The 18449-nt window shown below is 41.0% G+C and overlaps 1 protein-coding gene across 3 annotated transcripts in view; it reads right to left on the bottom strand.

Annotated features, from left to right (window-relative positions):
• The window catches only part of Fhit (fragile histidine triad diadenosine triphosphatase), a 1447725-nt gene that overhangs the window by 188087 nt on the left and 1241189 nt on the right, over positions 1-18449 (bottom strand). For all 3 annotated transcript variants that reach the window (XM_038350177.1, XM_038350178.1, XM_038350175.1), the window contains one exon: positions 9419-9487. In XM_038350177.1, coding sequence (XP_038206105.1) covers positions 9419-9487 — 69 coding nt within the window. The remainder of the gene's footprint in view (positions 1-9418; positions 9488-18449) is intronic.

Below are 18449 nucleotides of genomic sequence, written 5' to 3'. Positions count from 1 at the left end.
TGATAATACTATTAATACTCATGGAAATTATGGAAACAGGTATTTACTGAGGACTTTTCATGTAGACTGAAGTTTCATATGTAAGAAACTAATTGATTTTCACAGCAACCCTACATATAAGTCAGAGATGAAAAAACCAAGATGTGGAAAAGTTGAACAGTTTGTTCAAGTACATGGAATAGGAAATGAACATGAAACAAGCTGGGTCTAGAACCCCCAAATTTAAACTTACATGTTGTTACCACAAAGGAACACTGTGACTCCTTTCAAAATTGAATGAGAATTTTCAGCCACCCTCATGAAGGCTGACCAGGCCTCCCATTTCGAAGACAGTTGTCAGGAGAAATAATGACCCAAACAGTGCCTTTCCTGCTCTCCAAGTCCATGGTGGTCTCATGAGCATCCCTGGTAGTACTTACAACAGACAGAAAATGAATGTACCTTCCATGTAGGGAGTTGAATGTCTATTTAATTTAAAAAATTCCAACAAGATCTTTGAAAAAAGACAATAGGCCTATATCAATCATTGAATGACTTTTATACTTTGATATTTTGTGGGTTTTGAGGATAACAAAAAACACACTATTGTCTTCTGAGTTTAGACAGGCAAGATGAAAATAAAACAGATTTTTTGTATCAGTTTCATATAATAATAATAATAATACCCTCAAAGTTCTCTGGATTTAAAGAACCCTAGAACTGTCTTACTTATAATTTGTACTCACCCATCACCCATGGTTAATGTTAACTGAGATGTATCAGGAATGTACAATATATTCTATGCTTTAAAGACATAAGAGAATATAAATAGCTTACTAGTAAGCTATTTTATAGTATCTATCTCTCTATATGTATATCTGAAATGACAATCTCATAGTTGTTTTATTTAAAATTCTATTAGTAAATTTTACTTTATTTGTTCATTTTTAATTTTCTTAAGCTTAAAAATTGATAAATTGACTTAAACTTCTACTGGTAAGTAGTGTGGGAGGTCCTTCTGTATATGTGTTGCTTTTATTTGGTTAATGAATAAATAAGCTGACTTGGCCTGTGATAGGGCAGAATAGAGCTAGGCAGAGAAAACTAAATTGAATGCTGGGAGAAAAAGGGCAGAGTCATGAGACGCTATGTAGCTGCCAGAGGGGAAAGAGATGAGTTGCCAGCTGGAAGCTTGCCAGTAGCCATGAGTCTTGTGGTAAAATATAAAATAATGGAAATGGGTTAATTTTAGATGTAAGAGCTAGCTATCAATAAGCATAAGCTATTATGGCCAAACAGTATTGCAAATAATATAGTTTCTGAGTGGTTATTTCGAGTTTGGGCAGCGGGAACAAACAAGTGGTCAACACCAACAGGTAAGCACTAACTGGGGACTGGGGCATCAGTAGTGAATATCACTAGGTGGTAATAAAAGCAAAACCTTAACAGCATTATGACATCCCTCTGCTGTCATGTAACACATGAATTTCAAAGATATATCCTGTTCCAGTTATGGAGGTAATGGGACTTATTATAAAGTTTATTTGAAGAACATAAATGTTTCATCAACAGCTTGACAGCTGATATCCAAAAGAAAAATCATTTATAAATTCTTTAGAATATAAAACTTGTGTTAATTTTGTTTTCTTCCATTTTCATAATTCTTGCTCATTTATATGTTGTTCTTTTGAGAGAGAGTAGGCCAAATATTTGGGATCTCCTCTCTTTGAGGCCATAATAATTTCAGCTGACAAAAATATATGAAAGATTAATTAATCTCTCTCTTCTCTCTGCTTTATTTACTTGTTTGCAATCATAACTTAACATTATAATAACTTTCTCACTTCGCTGAGTTCAACATTCTCAGTCCTCTAAATAGAATAGAATCAGAAGAATTTTTTGTTGGTAGCTTGTTTATTGCATCATAGCTTTTGAAACTGTCAACATCTCTCTTAAGTGACTATTAGAAATTATGTCAAGATCATTGACTATAAACAAATGGAGATTTTTAAGTACATACTTAGTGCATCGTTGAGGCACTGTGGCTCATACATGCTTGACTGCTGCCATCAATGAGACTAAGGGTTACCCTGGGAGAGGAATGGCAGAAGACAGAGGGACATCAGAAACAAGAAAGTCGCAGAGCGGGCATTATCCATCTTCAGTACCAAGCACCTTCTAGCTATGCTGCAAGAAATGTGTAGATATTGAATTTACTACGCAGGTCTCATCGACTCTGTCTATTAAAGTCTTATTCAGGAAGCGAGGAGGGAGGTTTAATGAAGGGCTTTGGCTAGGAAGGTCAAACATAGAGTGACATGTGACTCATCGTTTTCACTGATGTATTACTAACATGTAACTGAAGATATTCAAGTGATACAGCAGAGAAAACCTGAGGCAAAAAATGACCTAGCACAACATCTCTTAAAGTAAATTCTAATGAGGAAAACATAGACTCCATAAAGTGGTGTCTTTAGCTGTGGGGCTCATACAGGGATCTGAACCTTACCTGTTATTTATTCAGCTTTGCTTTTTGATCTGATTCGTTAATGTACAATGAATTCATGATTGTCTTTGGAGGTCCCCAACCCATCATTATCATCATTATTGTCTTTTCCTTTTCGCAATGCTTAGCAAGCTCTGCTCTATGTGAAACCAACCTGATATTGTCTAACATTCCTCTTTATGAGAAAAAAGGAGATAAACATTTTAACCTGATATACTACTCTTTACTAACTATCCCTTCTCCTGTGAGGGATCATAAAGATGTAACTTGAGAATAATGTGGCATAGGAATCAGTAGTCCAGTTCTCTTAAATTAGGTATCTAGAAGCACATTCAAAAATACATATAGAGGGATATGAGGCATATCATTTAATTAAGAATGACCATGAATTTATCATATCCATATTCTTTGACTTAAAAGTCTCAAAGAATGCAAAAACACATAAAGTTGCAATTTTAATCTGAACAAGAAGTATTAATGTTTGCATTCTACAATTCTCGTGAACTCAGAAGCTTACCAATCACTAGGAAGAAATCAGTGAACCCAGAGGGAGAACAGCTAATTAACGGTCTCACTGAAACATTCCTTCCTTTTTGTAAAATCAACTAGGGATCCATGAACTTTGAGTACATTGTCAAATGATGTGTGAAAGAGATCCAAGTTCAGCAATAAATATCATCAGCAATATAATGCTTCTCTCAAGCCTTCAGGGCCAAATGACCTGAATTTAAGTAAACTGATTTTGTTTATACATTGCAATAAGCCAAGCAATTGTTTTCCATGACACGCTTAACCCCGTGGTTGCTCTGCCTATAAAGTTCATGGTTGAATTTTTCCAATTGCTGGTAGGAATTCCCTTTTCCTTTACTATTAGGCACTTCTTTTTTTAAAAGACGAGGAATGAATTTTAGACGCAGCACACAATCATAACCATTCAATGTCACCCATAAACATCGGATGAATTGACCATTTCAGTTATGAGCATGCTTATCTGAGACACAGTCAAGGTAAGTCTTACTTATCTAATGAAATGATGTACCGTGGCATAAAGCAATGGGCACTTCCCTCCTCCACATTTGCTATGCATGCTCTTTGATCCAAGGAACCATTTATGTCATTATCATAATCTTCATCAACTTGTCAAGATAATAGAGGTGCTGGAGAGTTCAGAGATGGCCTTATATAATTCATGCAAGTTCCAAGAAAATACAACACAGAGTTTGTGAGCTGCACATAGCTCTATGGAGAACAGTGAAAAGGGAGCTGTATATTATAGAAGGGGTGGAGTTGACTCTTAGTTTGGGGAGAGGAGAAAGCCTCCTGCTCTGAAATCTGGGGACTGGAAAGGTGAGTAAAATGCATGAGGACAAGTCTAAGACACAAAGCTTGAGGGAGAATAATTGAAGATAAACTCCAGGACGATAATTAAAGAACGAAAGCAGCGTGGGCCTCCAGCCTGCTTTCAGCAAACCTCACGTCTGTATTAGTTACAGGAAGACAGATCTAGGTTTCCAGGGGAAAAGTTACTTATCGTCCTTGACACAAGGCTACCAGACTTGCTTAGCAAACAGATGAGGTTTATAATTGCTTCTCCTAATGTTTCTGGTGTGCCACACTCTTCAGCCTTCTGCAGCACACTGATTTCTGACCAAGGGGTTCTGTTCTATCAACGCCCCATTAAATTACCCTTAGATGGCTGATGGCAACCATGTTTCACTCACACCCAGGGAAGCCACGAGTTGATGAATCAATCCCCCCGAAAGCAAGATGCACTCTCCTTTTATAGTATGTTTTAGCTTGTAGGGGCTGGCAAGTTCCTGAAGTGTGCCTCTTGTCCTGTCATATGTGCATCTAGTGACAGATATCCACTGAGGACCCTACCCTATACCAGGCTGGGGTCCCTGCTCTCAAGGCTTTACAAGGCACTTGGACAATGCAGGTGTTGCATATAAACTGAAAATTATCTGGAATGAGTTGTTAAGGATGTAACCGGCATGCTAACAGGAAGGAGCTATGGCGGTAAGGCAAGAGTGGTTATTTTAGCTAAAGCTTAAAAAGAGGAAGGAGTGCTTGACCTAAGATTTGGATAAAGACACAGATGTGCGAGAATGGAAACAGACGGCAGACGCCACAGGCAAAGAGAACAATTTGTACAAAGGCCTCGAGGAATGCCAATGCTAAGTTTGGCAAAAAACAAGTTATATGGGAAGGGGACTTACTGGTGGCAGAAGCATAGGCAAGACCCAACGTTGAATCTGAAGAAGTTGCTTTGGGCCAGAGCATTGTAAATAAAGAAACAAACAGAAAGGTGAAATGGATATTACACGCGGTTTGTCATGAAATTCCGAGCCAGACAGATGTTCCAGAGAGCAGTGACATTTGAATGACAGAGGCAAGAGATGAACTGGGACACGAGCTCAAATTTAAATGATTTTGGGAACCAGGATCGCTCATACTGACCTCTCATCCTGCATTTGGGGGAAAGGCTTTAATTTGTGGAGAGCCTGGAAAGACGCATGGGCACATCCTAAGAGAGGGACGTAAGTGTAGGGAGGAGGCAGAATCGTGGGAGCCCTCCTGACCTACAGCATGAGCGACATGCTTACCAGCATCCAGCCTCATTAAAAACTACTTTTCAGACAAAAATGAAGCACATCATTAAAAAGCACTTTGCAGGGAATGACAGAACCCGTGCGGGGAAGCCAGCAAAGCCTACGCATCATCAGTATGCATTGCTGAGCTAGAGAAAAGTCGAGAAGAGGCTGCTGGAAATGAGGACAAATCGATAGAATACAAGTCTCATACAAGTCAAGAAAGAGTTACATCGTGTATTTCTAAGAACTAAACAAAGAATGTTTGGAGAGGCCTCTGCTCAAGTGCTGTAATACTAACCGGAGAATGGCACCATTTGTCAGAACTCGCAGTGACAATGGTCATAAGTGGGAGAACGGGCCAGATATCGAGAGGCAGGCAGTGCAACCACATGATCCTCATAGTGACCTCACACACTTCTGACCAATTGTGACCGGAAGGGATCCAAAGATGGAATCACTGTTTCACGCAAAGGTCATTCTAACTGTTCAAAGCTTTTTCCTAAATGCGGTCTATCCTTTTCTGATGTTGACTCTGGTCTCCTTGTAGCCTGATACTCCTAGATCTCTGTTTAGAAGCCGCCCGGAATGTATTAATGACACGTCGGACATGTTTAGAGTCCTTTCAAAAACTGTTCCAGAATGTCAGAAGCAGTGACTATGTCATCCTCTGTCTATACATATTCTGTTTCCCCTTTCAAGTGTCTTTGTCCCCAATCTTCATCCCCTTTCTCTGTTCCCAGAACTTGCCATCCTGCACCCCTTCTGGGAAGCTTCTCCATTATCTCTATTCACCTTAAAACTGTGCTAACAAAGAATGTCACCTTATGAGCAAATTCAACCCGGGGTTTCTTTAGGTATCATACTGTAGTCTGTAGTAGTAGGGGTGCAATTGCATTCACTGGGCTTGGTCTCTTGCTATTTCTATTTCCCACTCGTCTCCCTCCAAGCCGGCCTGTTTGTTGTGTCTACATAATTCCCAGTGAGTGAGTGATTTCATCAGTATAAGGAATGTCATCCCTCATCACCCTATCACTTCTGATTAACATCACTCAGTCTAATGTACATTACATCTTGTACCAGTAAGGCCAGCATGATGCTTTATGCTTCCATTGCCTCTTGCTAGGAATTGCCTTATTGTGTACTCAAACAAGAGAAGCTTCTCAAACGAAGAGGAAGATGAAGCTGAGGCTGAGTCACTAAAGGCAGAGGGAAAATTGGAAGCATGGTGTTTTGCTCACCCTGGCAAAGGTGCTAAATGAGGACATCCAACAGTTTAGTTTGAAATCTAGATTACCCATCCCTTACCCTCTGTATATGTTCCAAGGCAAATTAGTAACAACAACAACAATAAGTAGCAACCCACTAGTAACTGTTCAGTATGTACCAATCCTCAAAATCTGCTTTTAGTAGCTCTATGTCCCATAATATGCATGCCAAGTCTGGGAGTGGTAACCATTACTCATTTTAAAGATAAGAAAATGAAGACATGGAAGCCAGGTGGCTTTAATGACGGCCCCCCTCCCGCAGTAGGCTGCAATTTAATCTGTTTTACCGCTTTTTAGTTTTGTACAACTATCTCTGTAGAGCATATTGTAAGCTAATAGTATATAGTTATTATACTATAAGCTAATATTGGCTGAAAAAATAGTTCTTTTGGAAATTACTTGGTCATATTGAGAGATATATGGGCTGTAGTAACACGTGTTGCTTTATTTGTGAGTCAAGAGATGTCGCCGGAGTGTGCAAGAAGGGCAAGACAGTATTAGCCAGGTACTGTGCAATATCAGCCATTGTGTCTTGGATGGAGCTGAAATGCATGCACACAGCTTCTGTCAATAGCCCATTTGGTACATAAACAAGATTCAAGGTGACTGACCGGCCTAAGAAAACAGTGTTTTCAAGCACTTTTAATGCCACTCCGACTGCATTCACTTGTATATAAATCATGTGGTAATTTATTCATTAAAATATCCTATACTTGGCAACATTTTTATTAACCTTGGTTTACATTAATAAGCTGTGTACTTGTGTATTTAATATATCTCTGTATAATGATTCTGTAGCTCTTATTTTCTTCCCACACAGACTAAAGCCATTACCAACTGTCAGCTTGCACTTCACATCCACTGAACGGAGTTCATATCTAGAGTGTTCAGAGGCTTTGGGAAGCACAGGTTGTGCATAGGACCTACTCTACCACCTAGAACTGTATCAGAATCACTTGTGAGGGGTTTGGTATTTGTAATAATTTGTTCTCATGTGCCTTTGCCATCTACCCAAACACAATCTCTAGAGATAAAGATATCCCTAAACAAATAAGAATTTCAGAAAGCTTCTAGGTCACAAATCAGCCCTCAAAACTGTGGCTAAGCAATGTTTAGCTTACATAAGTTCACAGCAGTGTTGGAAAATACATCAAGTGATCCACCAAGTCCCTGAGCAGACATCAACATATGTCCTTACTCAACGCTGACATTCTTTATTTACAATGTTTGGATAACCATTTTAAAGCCTAGCTCATTAGGGAAAACCCTATGAACACACAGAGATATATCCAGTTCATGTGGACCTTAAGGACAAGTTGAAGATCTTATCTTCTTATAGGTCTCGTTGACAGGGACACATAATAAACAAGTAAAATTAAAAATAAAAGTGAAATTTTTCCCCAAAAGGCTGGAAGAAGAAAATCAAATATGTGACTAATATCTTTCTATCCTATTTGACACCCAAGGCAGATGTTGCCAATCAAGCCAAGCACCTTTCCTTGTTACAGACAAAGTGTTTTTAATACAATGACCCTGGGGCACTGGTGCCATGTGATCAGCTCTCAAAAAGCACAAAAATATATTTTCCGTTCCACTGGTATGGTCAGCACATAAAGTGAAATGACTTTACATTTTTTTCTAGCCCACTCTATCACAGGCAATGTTCTACACAGCACATGCAGACACCAGAAGGTTTTCATATGGATAAGACCCCAGAGTAGAATCATGTGGCCCTTGATGGTTCACAGAGTGCTGAGTTAACACTGGTATCTTTGGATGTAAAGATCCAGAAATTATCCAACTTCTAAAATGTTCAGGAGATATGAGTCACACACATGTCATTTAAACCAACCTAGTCTCTGATGTGGGGTTCCCCTCTGTGTGCTGTGAATACCATTGGCTAAAAAAGAAACTGTCTTGGCCTGATAGGGTAGAGTAGAGCAAGGTGAGGAAAACTAAACTGAGTGCTGGGAGAATGGAGGCGGAGTCAGAGAGAAGCCATGTAGCCCTGCCGGAGACAGATGCTAGAACTTTAGCCGGTAAGCCACAGCCCCGTGGCCATACACAGATTAATGGAGATGGGTTAAATTAATATATATATATATATATATATATATATATATATATATATATATATATATATAAGAGTTAGCCAATAAGAAGCTAGAGCTAATGGGCCCAGTAGTGTTTTAAATAATATAGTTTCTGTGTGGTTATTTCAGGGCTGAGCAGTCAGGAACAAACAAGTGACCTCCTACAACAAGTCTCTGTTGAGGATAACTCAAAGTTGTACTTCAAAGGTAAGTTCTTTGGAGAGACAAATTGAGTCCAAAAGTGTGCTAAATGCAAAGGCAGCATGGTTTTTGTATGTGTATGGCAAATACGTGCGTACATCTTCGTGAGCATGCATATGTATGTACATATATCAGAGGCTGGCATTAAGTATATTCCTCCATCACTTTCCGTATTTTTGTGAGATAGGGTCTTGTTACCCTGTAGCTCACTTGGCTAGACTCAATGGCCAATAGCTCCATGGATCTGCCCATCTACTTTATGACCACTTTGCTTCTAGTACTAGGATTACATACATGCATGTACTACCATATCTAGCTTTATATACGCGTGCTAGGGTTGCAGCAAAGTCAGGTTCCCATGCTTATCATGGAAGCAATATATCCACTGAGTCATCTCCCCAGCTCCCAAAGTTAGCACATCCATCTCAAAGAATCATATAACACTCTGCTTGATTTTTACTGGTAACACTTTACATTATGGAGATTCAGGATCATGTCTTCACACAGATATTAAGTGTCCTGATAAACATGACAAAGCAGAAATCACAGGAACTCTTGGTTTGCTATTGGTTTTCATTAGTTAAAAAAATCATTATAATTCATTTCTTTTACCCCTGATGATCACTCTAAGCTTGCTAGTTTCTACTGCCATTTCCCAAGTCCTCTTGGGTAGAATACCATTTAAGATCATGTCTGGGGTGACATCTAGCTAATTGGGTTGATTCAGTCACACTGACAGGCCTTGTGACCCAATAATAAGGTCACAAAGGACAGACTCACCTCATCATAGATGCTGTCATTCCTGCTGAAGTCCCCTGCTTTTCTCGGAAGAATGTGGACATGCACATGCTGGAGGTACAAAAGGAAGAAAAAAATGTGTTTAATTCACCTTCTGTCTTTTGACTTGACAGTGATGTTCTCCCGAAGGCCAATTACCCTCCACGGGTACTTGCTGGATTATTTTTCAAGAGAGGCTGATGATCACTTTCAGAAACTACATCTGAAATCTGCTGCGAGTGGAGAAACACAAAACAAGAGGGAGACAAGTTGGTGGCCTGCGAGAGCTTGAGGGAAATGTCAGCAAGCATCACAGGATCTGTGGAATCGTGCGCTACTGTCGTCAGCCAGGGCTTTGAAATGACAGCGTGTCTTCAGAGACGGTTGTTGTGATTGTGACTCTGAAGCTGACAAGAGAGAAGGACTGGTCAAGAGAGAACTGAATAAATAGCCGGGGAATTGGTGAAAAGAGGAAGTGGTGTGGGCCAAATCAAGAATACTGGCTTTGACTATTAATTATATAAGACAGACAGCTCTCGTTCATTCTTATTTGCTACGACAACCAGAGATTGTATTAGTCCCGAACGGTATTTCATGGAGTGCTTCCACAGTTCTTTTCTGAAGTGGTCTTCATCTTACAGAAGGAAAAAAATGAATACTCAGAGAGATCAGGGCTCTGAGCAGAGAGTGGTAGCGTCCTCACAGGAAATGACGTCACATAGGTCTTGTCCTCTTTCTTGTTCATTTTCATTACCATCACACAGTAATTCTGTGAACTTCATCTTTTTAAAAAGTTAAAAAAATAAATATAGGACGTGTCTGTCTGTCTCTGTGTATGTGTGTGCAATCATGTCTGTCTGTGTGTGTGTGTGTGTGCACGCGCGCGCATGTGTGCACATGTGTATGATGGTCAGATGCATTTTGGGAATAGACTCAGGTTGTCAGTCTGGGCAGCAAGTACCTTTACTGATGAGTCATCTTACTGGCCTTCACTTAATCTTTGAAATCCCTCATTTCCCTGGTCTAATCTACTAAAGCACCCATGTAATAGACATAGCAGACTTATTAGTCAGAGATCATGACTTAAGGATTACAGTGTATCTAATTCAATATATATTCTTCAAGGCTAAAATGCTACTTGGAAGTTTTACTCTACCAATGGTATCTATTGTATCTCTCTAAACCTAAACCTTATTCATAGCCTTAAGCTAACTTCCTGCACTTGTTATTAATTCCACCCAATCACCCCCCCCCACCCTATCTTGATTCCTACAGCTGGGCTACAACGACGGACCTCCAGAGAACAGAACGTGAAATATCTCGTGGTTTTGTGTACAAGAAAGGGAGAACGATAAAATATACAAGAGAGGCAGTAAGTTGGGCTGTCCAAGGTGAAAGAAACAAAGAAGAGCTTCATGTCAGCTCCTGAATACACAGTCCCCAGACAGTGACATGTTTCTGCCCAAATCACCTCCAGCTCATGGTGAAGGCAACCTCAAACCCTTGAGTCAATGGGACATAGACATACTTAAGTCTCAAATGTGAATGAAGAAAGAGGGATACAGAAGCAAACAGACATGGAGAAGTAAGTTACAAACTACCTAGGAACCAAATTCTTACAAGAAAGCCTTGCAACATGGGCCCAAGAAGAAAGTAACCATGCAGAGTAGCTTAATGAATCAGACTTCAGACCAGAGAAGACCCGGAGGGGAAATGGCTGAGTACAGGGTGAGAGCCCCCACCCCTGTCCCCAAGTCTTCACTTGCAAATCCCGATATAATTCTTCCATTTTTTCCCTCCCTTCCTTTCTCACCAAGACCCTTTCTCTCTTTCTTCCTTGATGTCACCTACCTCTTCTCCACCCCATTCCTTACATTTAAGTCATCACAATTTCCAGAGCAAAATTTTGTACTCATACTGCCAGAGGGCACAGAACATAACAATAACAGCTTTTACCTGGAATACAGTATACACATTACTGTTGGACTACCTATGTACTTGCTGTGTTACCGCGCCGCAGCAGGCCTGTGACTTTCTCTGTAAGGGGCACTGCAGCCTCCCCACCTTACGGACCTAACGTATGAAATCTGCTAAGCGCATGGTTGTCATACGCTTGTGGTGCTACTTAGCAGAGTGTTCTCAACACACACGGATGCAATGGGGACAGCATTACTGCTAAGGATGCAATCTGAAGACCGGAGGTCACGTTCAGTGACTGGTTTTATATTAGCAAAGTTGGTATTTCAGAAACTCCTTCAAAGGGCCACCATGAAAGAGTCTCTTCTCACAGATTCGGTTTCTGTTGTTTTGATTACCAAACAGCAGTAAATTACTACGTACTGCTAAAATCAGGGACGTTCTAATCTACTTTCTAATAACTCCCCAAGTGATGCTGCTCACTTGAGAGCCACTGACTCAGACCATCCCTTTTGTTCTTAGGTCTACCCCTGTGAAACACACTGAGGAAACGCCTTGTTGGCCTGCCCTGCTGTCTGCTGTGGGATGCGGAAAGCTATCTCCATATGCTGCCCATACTTTCAGCACTGATCACCCTCTCTGCCTGTCCCCAAGGTCATGCGAGTGACTCCGGGGTCTGGACCTGTCTCTGATTCCCTTTCTATCCCCTCCTCCTCTGGGCTTACTCATCAGAGCTGTTTCTAGAGGCTGCTACCATTCAGTTCTGGAAATGCCACTTTCCATCACCGGAAACCATTTGAAACTTGCCGTGATACCAAATGTAGTAAACAGCTCTCTGTCTAGGTGATTTTTCCCTCAGGGCAAGATCTCACCTCCTCCTGATATATGATACACTGACCTAGACGCCTAAGTGACAGTGTAATCACAGGATTCTGACATCCCACTCAGCCTCTCAGGACCGAGAAATCATGACAAAGCCAGCGCACAGCCTTCTGAGGAAGAGAAGTAGGACTCAACCTACGAACACAATAAGTATATAAACCAAGAGATGATAACTTCCAGAAGCCCAGAGAAGGGGGGATTTCAAGAACGAGGGAGACATCAATAGTGTTCATCGTTGTTGAATGCTTGAGTTGGTTTCAGTGAAGCTGGAAAGATAACCCTGCAAAGGCCAAGAAAAGATACTCAATGCCATTAGTCATTAGTGGAATGTCAATCAAAACCACACAGAGATACCACTCCATTGCCACCAGGCCGCCTCTAATCAAAACACAGAGAAGCGCAAGTGCGGGTGAGACCGTGGAGGCATGGAAGCCGCGAACGCTTTTGCACAGAGTGCAAAATGATGCAGCTGCATGCTTGAAAAACAGTTTGGCAATTCCTCAAAATGTTAAACATACAGACACCAAATGACCCAAAATTATATTCCCAGTATATACCCAGGAGAACTGAAACCATGTAGGCACAAAACCTCGTAATGCATATTTATAGCAATATTATTCACCATCATCAAAAAGTGGAAACAATCCAAAGTGACTATCAACTATGAATGCTGTAATAACAAGACAACGGAAGATGATTGGGCATAAAAAGGAATGAAGCCGCTAAGGGACAGCATTATGCAAAGTAAAAAGACTCAGATACAAACGGCCATATATTACGTGATTCCATTTATGAAATGCCCAGACTAGGCAAATTCACAGAGAGATATCAGTGTTTCCTGTAGCACAATGAAGAGGGACTGCTGGTGGAAACTGGGTATCTTTGGGGCTGATGGATGAGTTCTTTTCTAGTCTCATATAGTCGTGGGGGTCCCACAACCTTGTGAATGCGTTAAAACCCACCGGAAGTTTTGGCTTTCACAGTGTGAAGTGTATGGATTCTAGCTCATTAGAGGTGTTGCTAGGATGGGAAGAGAAGAGAGACAACCACACTAGCATTGCCTTTTCCGCTCTGCCTCTTTCTTCCTGCCTGTACTGTTCCTTCTATTTTTTCCCACACATATATCCATCACCTGGAGATGGTCAGTGCTGTCAAAATGGGCTGGCTTTTCCTTGTTAAACTGTATCATAGTTCAATTGAAGGGAATAAAATAATGGCAGGAAGAGGCATAAAAGGCTAGCCTCTTTTATAACTGGATTATCTATACACCCAGCCAATTAAGCCTGTGTAAACACCTCTCTTCATCACCTGCCTGAGAATGATAGAAGGAAAATTTGGCTTTAAAAAACAATAAAAATTATGTTGTAGGGGACAGATAATGTCTTCTCCAAAGATACCTACTCTCTAATCCCAGACCTGTGAATATGGCCGATTACAGGACCGGGTAAGTTCAGGTTGCATATGAATTGAGGTTGATTACCAGCTGTCTCAGTTAGGGTTTCTATTGCTGTGAAGAGACATCATGACCACGACAATTCTTATTAAGTAAAATCGCTTAATTGGCGTGGCTTGCTTAGAGTTTCAGAAGTTTGGTCTATTATTAGCATGGCAGGGAGCATGGCAGAGAGCAGGCAGACATCTTGCAGGCAACAGGAAGTCAACTGAGACACTGGGTGGTATTCTAAGCATAGGAAACCTCAAAGCCTACCCCCACAATGATGCACTTCCTCCAACAAAGTCACATCTCCCTAGGAGGTTATGGAGGAAAATTCCATCCAAACTACCACACCAGCTGATCTTGAATTTAAAATCTACCTTGGATTACTTGGCAAGGATCAATGTCATTACAAGAGAACATCAAAGTAGAAGTCACTGAAAACTCAGCTAATAGGGCTTTTTTTTTCAGAGTACTTCAACCAGGAGGTCCAAGACTTCATCACTGGATTAATTTATCATAGAGTCCTATTTTGATGATATTATTAGGAAATAGTGGAAACCTAGGATGAGGGGCATCCTTGGAGGAAGTAGGTCACTGGGGGCATGACTTGTCTTGTCCCCTGAGCGTCTCTGTGTTGATTCTTGGATTCCATAAAGTCATCATCTCTGCAGAATCATATTCTTCCCATTGTGTTCTTTCTCACCATGGCCCAGAAACAATGGAATCAGATGACCATGGACTAAAATCTCTGAAACCATGAGAAATCAATCTTTGCTTCTCTAACTTGTTTCTCTCAGGTATTTGGTCATGACAAAGGCTAAATGAACATACAAAAAAAAAAAAACCCCAAATACAAATAAATAGCCCAGTACAAAACAAATGCTGATGAGCTGATTTTAAATATGGATTTTATATCTTTTTTTATTTTATCAGTACAACACTTTGAGGGAGTCAATATGAGCTGATTGATTCTATAGGTAAAGAAAGCGAGTGTGGTGGTTGGAAGGAAAATTCCCTCCAAAGGGAGTGACACTTGTTGGACACAAAGACACACACAAAGGTGTGGTCTTGTTGGAGGAAGTGTGTCACTGTGGAGGGGGGCTTTGAAGTTCTATATATGCTCAAGATCCCACCCGGTGTCTCAGAGCACTTCCTGTTGCCCCTGAGTCAAGATGTAAGGACTCTCAGATAAAGCACCATGTCTGCCTACATGCTGCTGTGCCTCACCATGATGAAAATGGACTGAATCCCTGAAAATATAATCTACCCCAATGAAATGTTTTCTTCTTTATAAGAGTTGCCATGGTCAGTCAGGTGGTCATGATGTATGCCTTTAATTCCAGCACTCAGGAGCCTGAGGCAGGCAGATCTCTGTGAGTTCGAAGCCAGCCTGGTCTACAGAGTGAGTTCCAGGACATCCAGGGCTACACAGTGAAACCCTGTCTCACTACCCCCCCCTGCCAAAAAAAACAAAACAAAAAAAAAAAACCAAAAACCCAACAACAACAAAAATGGAGTTGCCATAGTCATGGAGTCTCTTCATAGCAATAGAAACCCCAACTAAGACAGCAAAACACAAATTTTCCACCGTAAGACTCAATAAGGTTTTATGTCTGTTGTGCTTTTAGTGAAATTTGGAAAATTATCAAAAGCTCTATTATGGCAATAGGCAACTATGCTTACATAATAAAGTTCTAATTTGTTGATCATCAAACTAACACATCAAACACATGGAGAAGACAGAAAAAGACTCAGGAGAAAATCAAGAGCATCCAGTTGTTCACTTGACCAAGTCATAAAAATTCCTTTTCTTCAGAAACGAAAGAATATAAACACTTCTCTTTGTCTCCATGGCCCTGAAACACACTTGGAATCTAGTACAGAGATACAAGTGGCCTATTGGGGAGGTGATCCCTAACCACATCAGTCAGGGACTGTGGAACAAAGTACAGGAAGAATAGCCAGTACATGAAGCATTATCAAGCGAGTTACCTCTGTGAGTGACCAGCTTCGTCCCACAACAGTCTAACTCATGTACCGAAGATTGTCACTCCAGGGCAATCTGGTTGAGAACTGTTCTTGGTAAGGTGTGTATCATCTAATACGCCAATTTCCTATGCCCCGGGAGTTAAGAGTGACACTCTGCCCCTAGCAGTATCTCGACGGAAATTGAGTCAACAAGGGTATGTCACAGCTACAGAACATAGGGTCAAGGTGATATGGTAAAGTACAGACCCCATTTGTAGCGAATGGTGTCTCATATCTAACACCTGGAAACTTATGCTCTACTCCTGGGCTACAGGGTTAGGATCTCAGTCTCCTTTCCACGGGTGAGAGATAACACTCTGATAAGAATCTCATCACTGGTTCTCAACCTGCCAATCACAAGGGCCTCTAGTTTCCAGAGCAAGCTTAGAGTGGCTGGGGATGAAACACATGTGGGAATAAGATTTCTGACTAAGACAGAACAGCAGCCTCTACTTGGCCACATCTGATTCACATGGAACTGTTAGCTCTTCCTGTCTGGGGATTCCATGTACAGCATCAACTGAAAAATCGAAAACATTTTAAAAACATAAAAATTACTAAGGATGCAAATTAGAAAACATTAGGGAGAACAACAATTGAATTTCTTCAGTTTTGAGAACAGGGGAGAGCCTCTTGAAAGACTAACAGCAACCCTATGGCAGAGCCAGGACTGTAGCTGTAGGACTGGCCTTGCCTTCCAGGGCTTTTACCAGGTCATCCCATCCTGCCGGCCCAGATCTGAGGAAGGGAGGAGTTCCACAGAGAGGAGTCTGGGATCCTAGAGATGATGCCATGATCCAGATGTGATACCTGTGCCTCCTTAGTGCTTTGGGCTTTTTGCTGTTGTTATTGTTGCTCTTGTTCCTTTGTTATTTTAAACTCATTTCATCTTTCCACATCTATCAAGTGTTTGTAAACCAGGAAACTAATTCATGAAATTGTTGGCCATATATTGCAGGAACTCATGTTGCTATCATGTTTGGGCTGATGTCATCATATCCTAAGACTGACTACATCACATGGCAGTGCCTCTGAAGACAGCATGAACAACCTGCTTTTACTATAAACTGGAAGGGTTCTTCTGCAGCAAGATGAACTGAGCATATTCTAGTCTGGGCTGTCATTATCTCCAAAGCTTGTGCTCTTGACACAACTGCATCTGCCTGACATGATGTGGAGAGGCTTCCTCTTCCTCTGCTGTAGCTAGGGTCAAAATGACATCACTGAAAGTCACTTCCTTATGAAATAAATGTCGTTCACATAGCTTGGAGAACACTTTAGCATGACCAGCTGAAGAGCAAAAGGAGTGAGCTGTCAAAACTCAAAGGCATGCATGAAGGCATACGGATGGCCTCTTAACCAACTGCACAGAGACCTTTCACTGAGACTATGGGCAATGCTCAGGCATTGGGTTGTCTTTCACAAAACATGGCATATGGAGTTTTCCATGTGTTCCATTTGTCCCAGTCAAGTTGGGAAACTTAAAGAAAAGAGATAAAGAACCAATTCGGTTAACAAAACAAAACAAAACAACCCCCTCTACAGGATTGTGGAGCCCCTCTAGAGTTGTGCAGCTTAACAATTGTGTTTTAAAGCCATCCATCACTGGCGGCGCTCCGGTGGTGGCTTATAATCATACATCACGAGAGGGATTGTACTCTTCTGATATATGGGCTCCGTACATCATCTCAGCACCACAGATGTGATGATGTATTGCTTCGAGCCACAATGAGCATTTAAAGGAGCTTTTAGCCACCAGACAGTTTTAAATTTCAAATTTTCCAAAAATCAAGGTCTTTTCAAGTCAGATACAATGCAGGCAAGGGAATGTGATGCTATATAGAGTCACAGAGTCTGAGAGCCTGCCAACCTGTCATTGCCTTTTGGCTTCAAGCTCAAGAGGTATGAATAATTGGCAGGTTCTTTTTTTCCCCATAAGAACATGCCAATTGGTTACCCCTATCTTCCATATTGTAAGCATGAACCACTCATCACCATCCCAAGCACTCCCCAGCAGGAGATGCTGTGATAGGATTGTGGCTAAACTCAGGAAGATTGTTTCTGTTTTCTTTCTTCTAAGAAGCTCTTCTACCAGAACCTAAGACAGAACAAAACAAAAGGAACAGGTAAAAGGGAGATCAACTTCCTAACCTATTGTTCTCAATCTCCAAACAGGGTAGAAAAAGAGCCGTTTAAACATTTGTTTTTAAGACTCAGGAAGCCATGACGGCAAATGAGAAAACTAAGGTGAATGGTATATAAGCGTCTTGCCCAGAGGTGGACATGGAAGCTACTGTCAGGGTTCAGTCACCTGCCATATTGTAACTTGTTACTAAGTAATGCAGCTTCTGAGGAAGTGATACAGTTTCAGGAGACTGCATCCACTTTAATTAAGACCTACCTGCTGGGGGTGGGCGTGTTCGGCGTCATTACTATCAATTAGGAAAACAGGTGCTGGGAGAACCTTTCCCCCTTGCTCAAAATCTCACCTCAATAAGCAGAACAATGTGAAACTTTCCCTACTGTTTGGTAATAGACACTAATAGCGACGCTGAGAGACAATTGCATCTCCAGTGGTGTCTTCCATTTTCCTTCACCAAGTATATTAAAGGAACAGATAGTGGTAGAGATACTGCCGTGTGGAGAGAAACATCTGGATGGGAAGAATTAACAGCATCATTCCTTTGGCTTACCCCCGTAGATTCCAACCCTCAAGTTATTAAAGGCTTTTGGCATTTACTTCCAAATAATTTTATATCTGAAAAGCAG

The sequence above is a fragment of the Arvicola amphibius genome, chromosome 12 (genome assembly GCF_903992535.2).
Source record: "Arvicola amphibius chromosome 12, mArvAmp1.2, whole genome shotgun sequence".
In the NCBI taxonomy this organism is placed as follows: domain Eukaryota; kingdom Metazoa; phylum Chordata; class Mammalia; order Rodentia; family Cricetidae; genus Arvicola; species Arvicola amphibius.
This window is presented reverse-complemented; position numbering and strand designations above follow the sequence as displayed.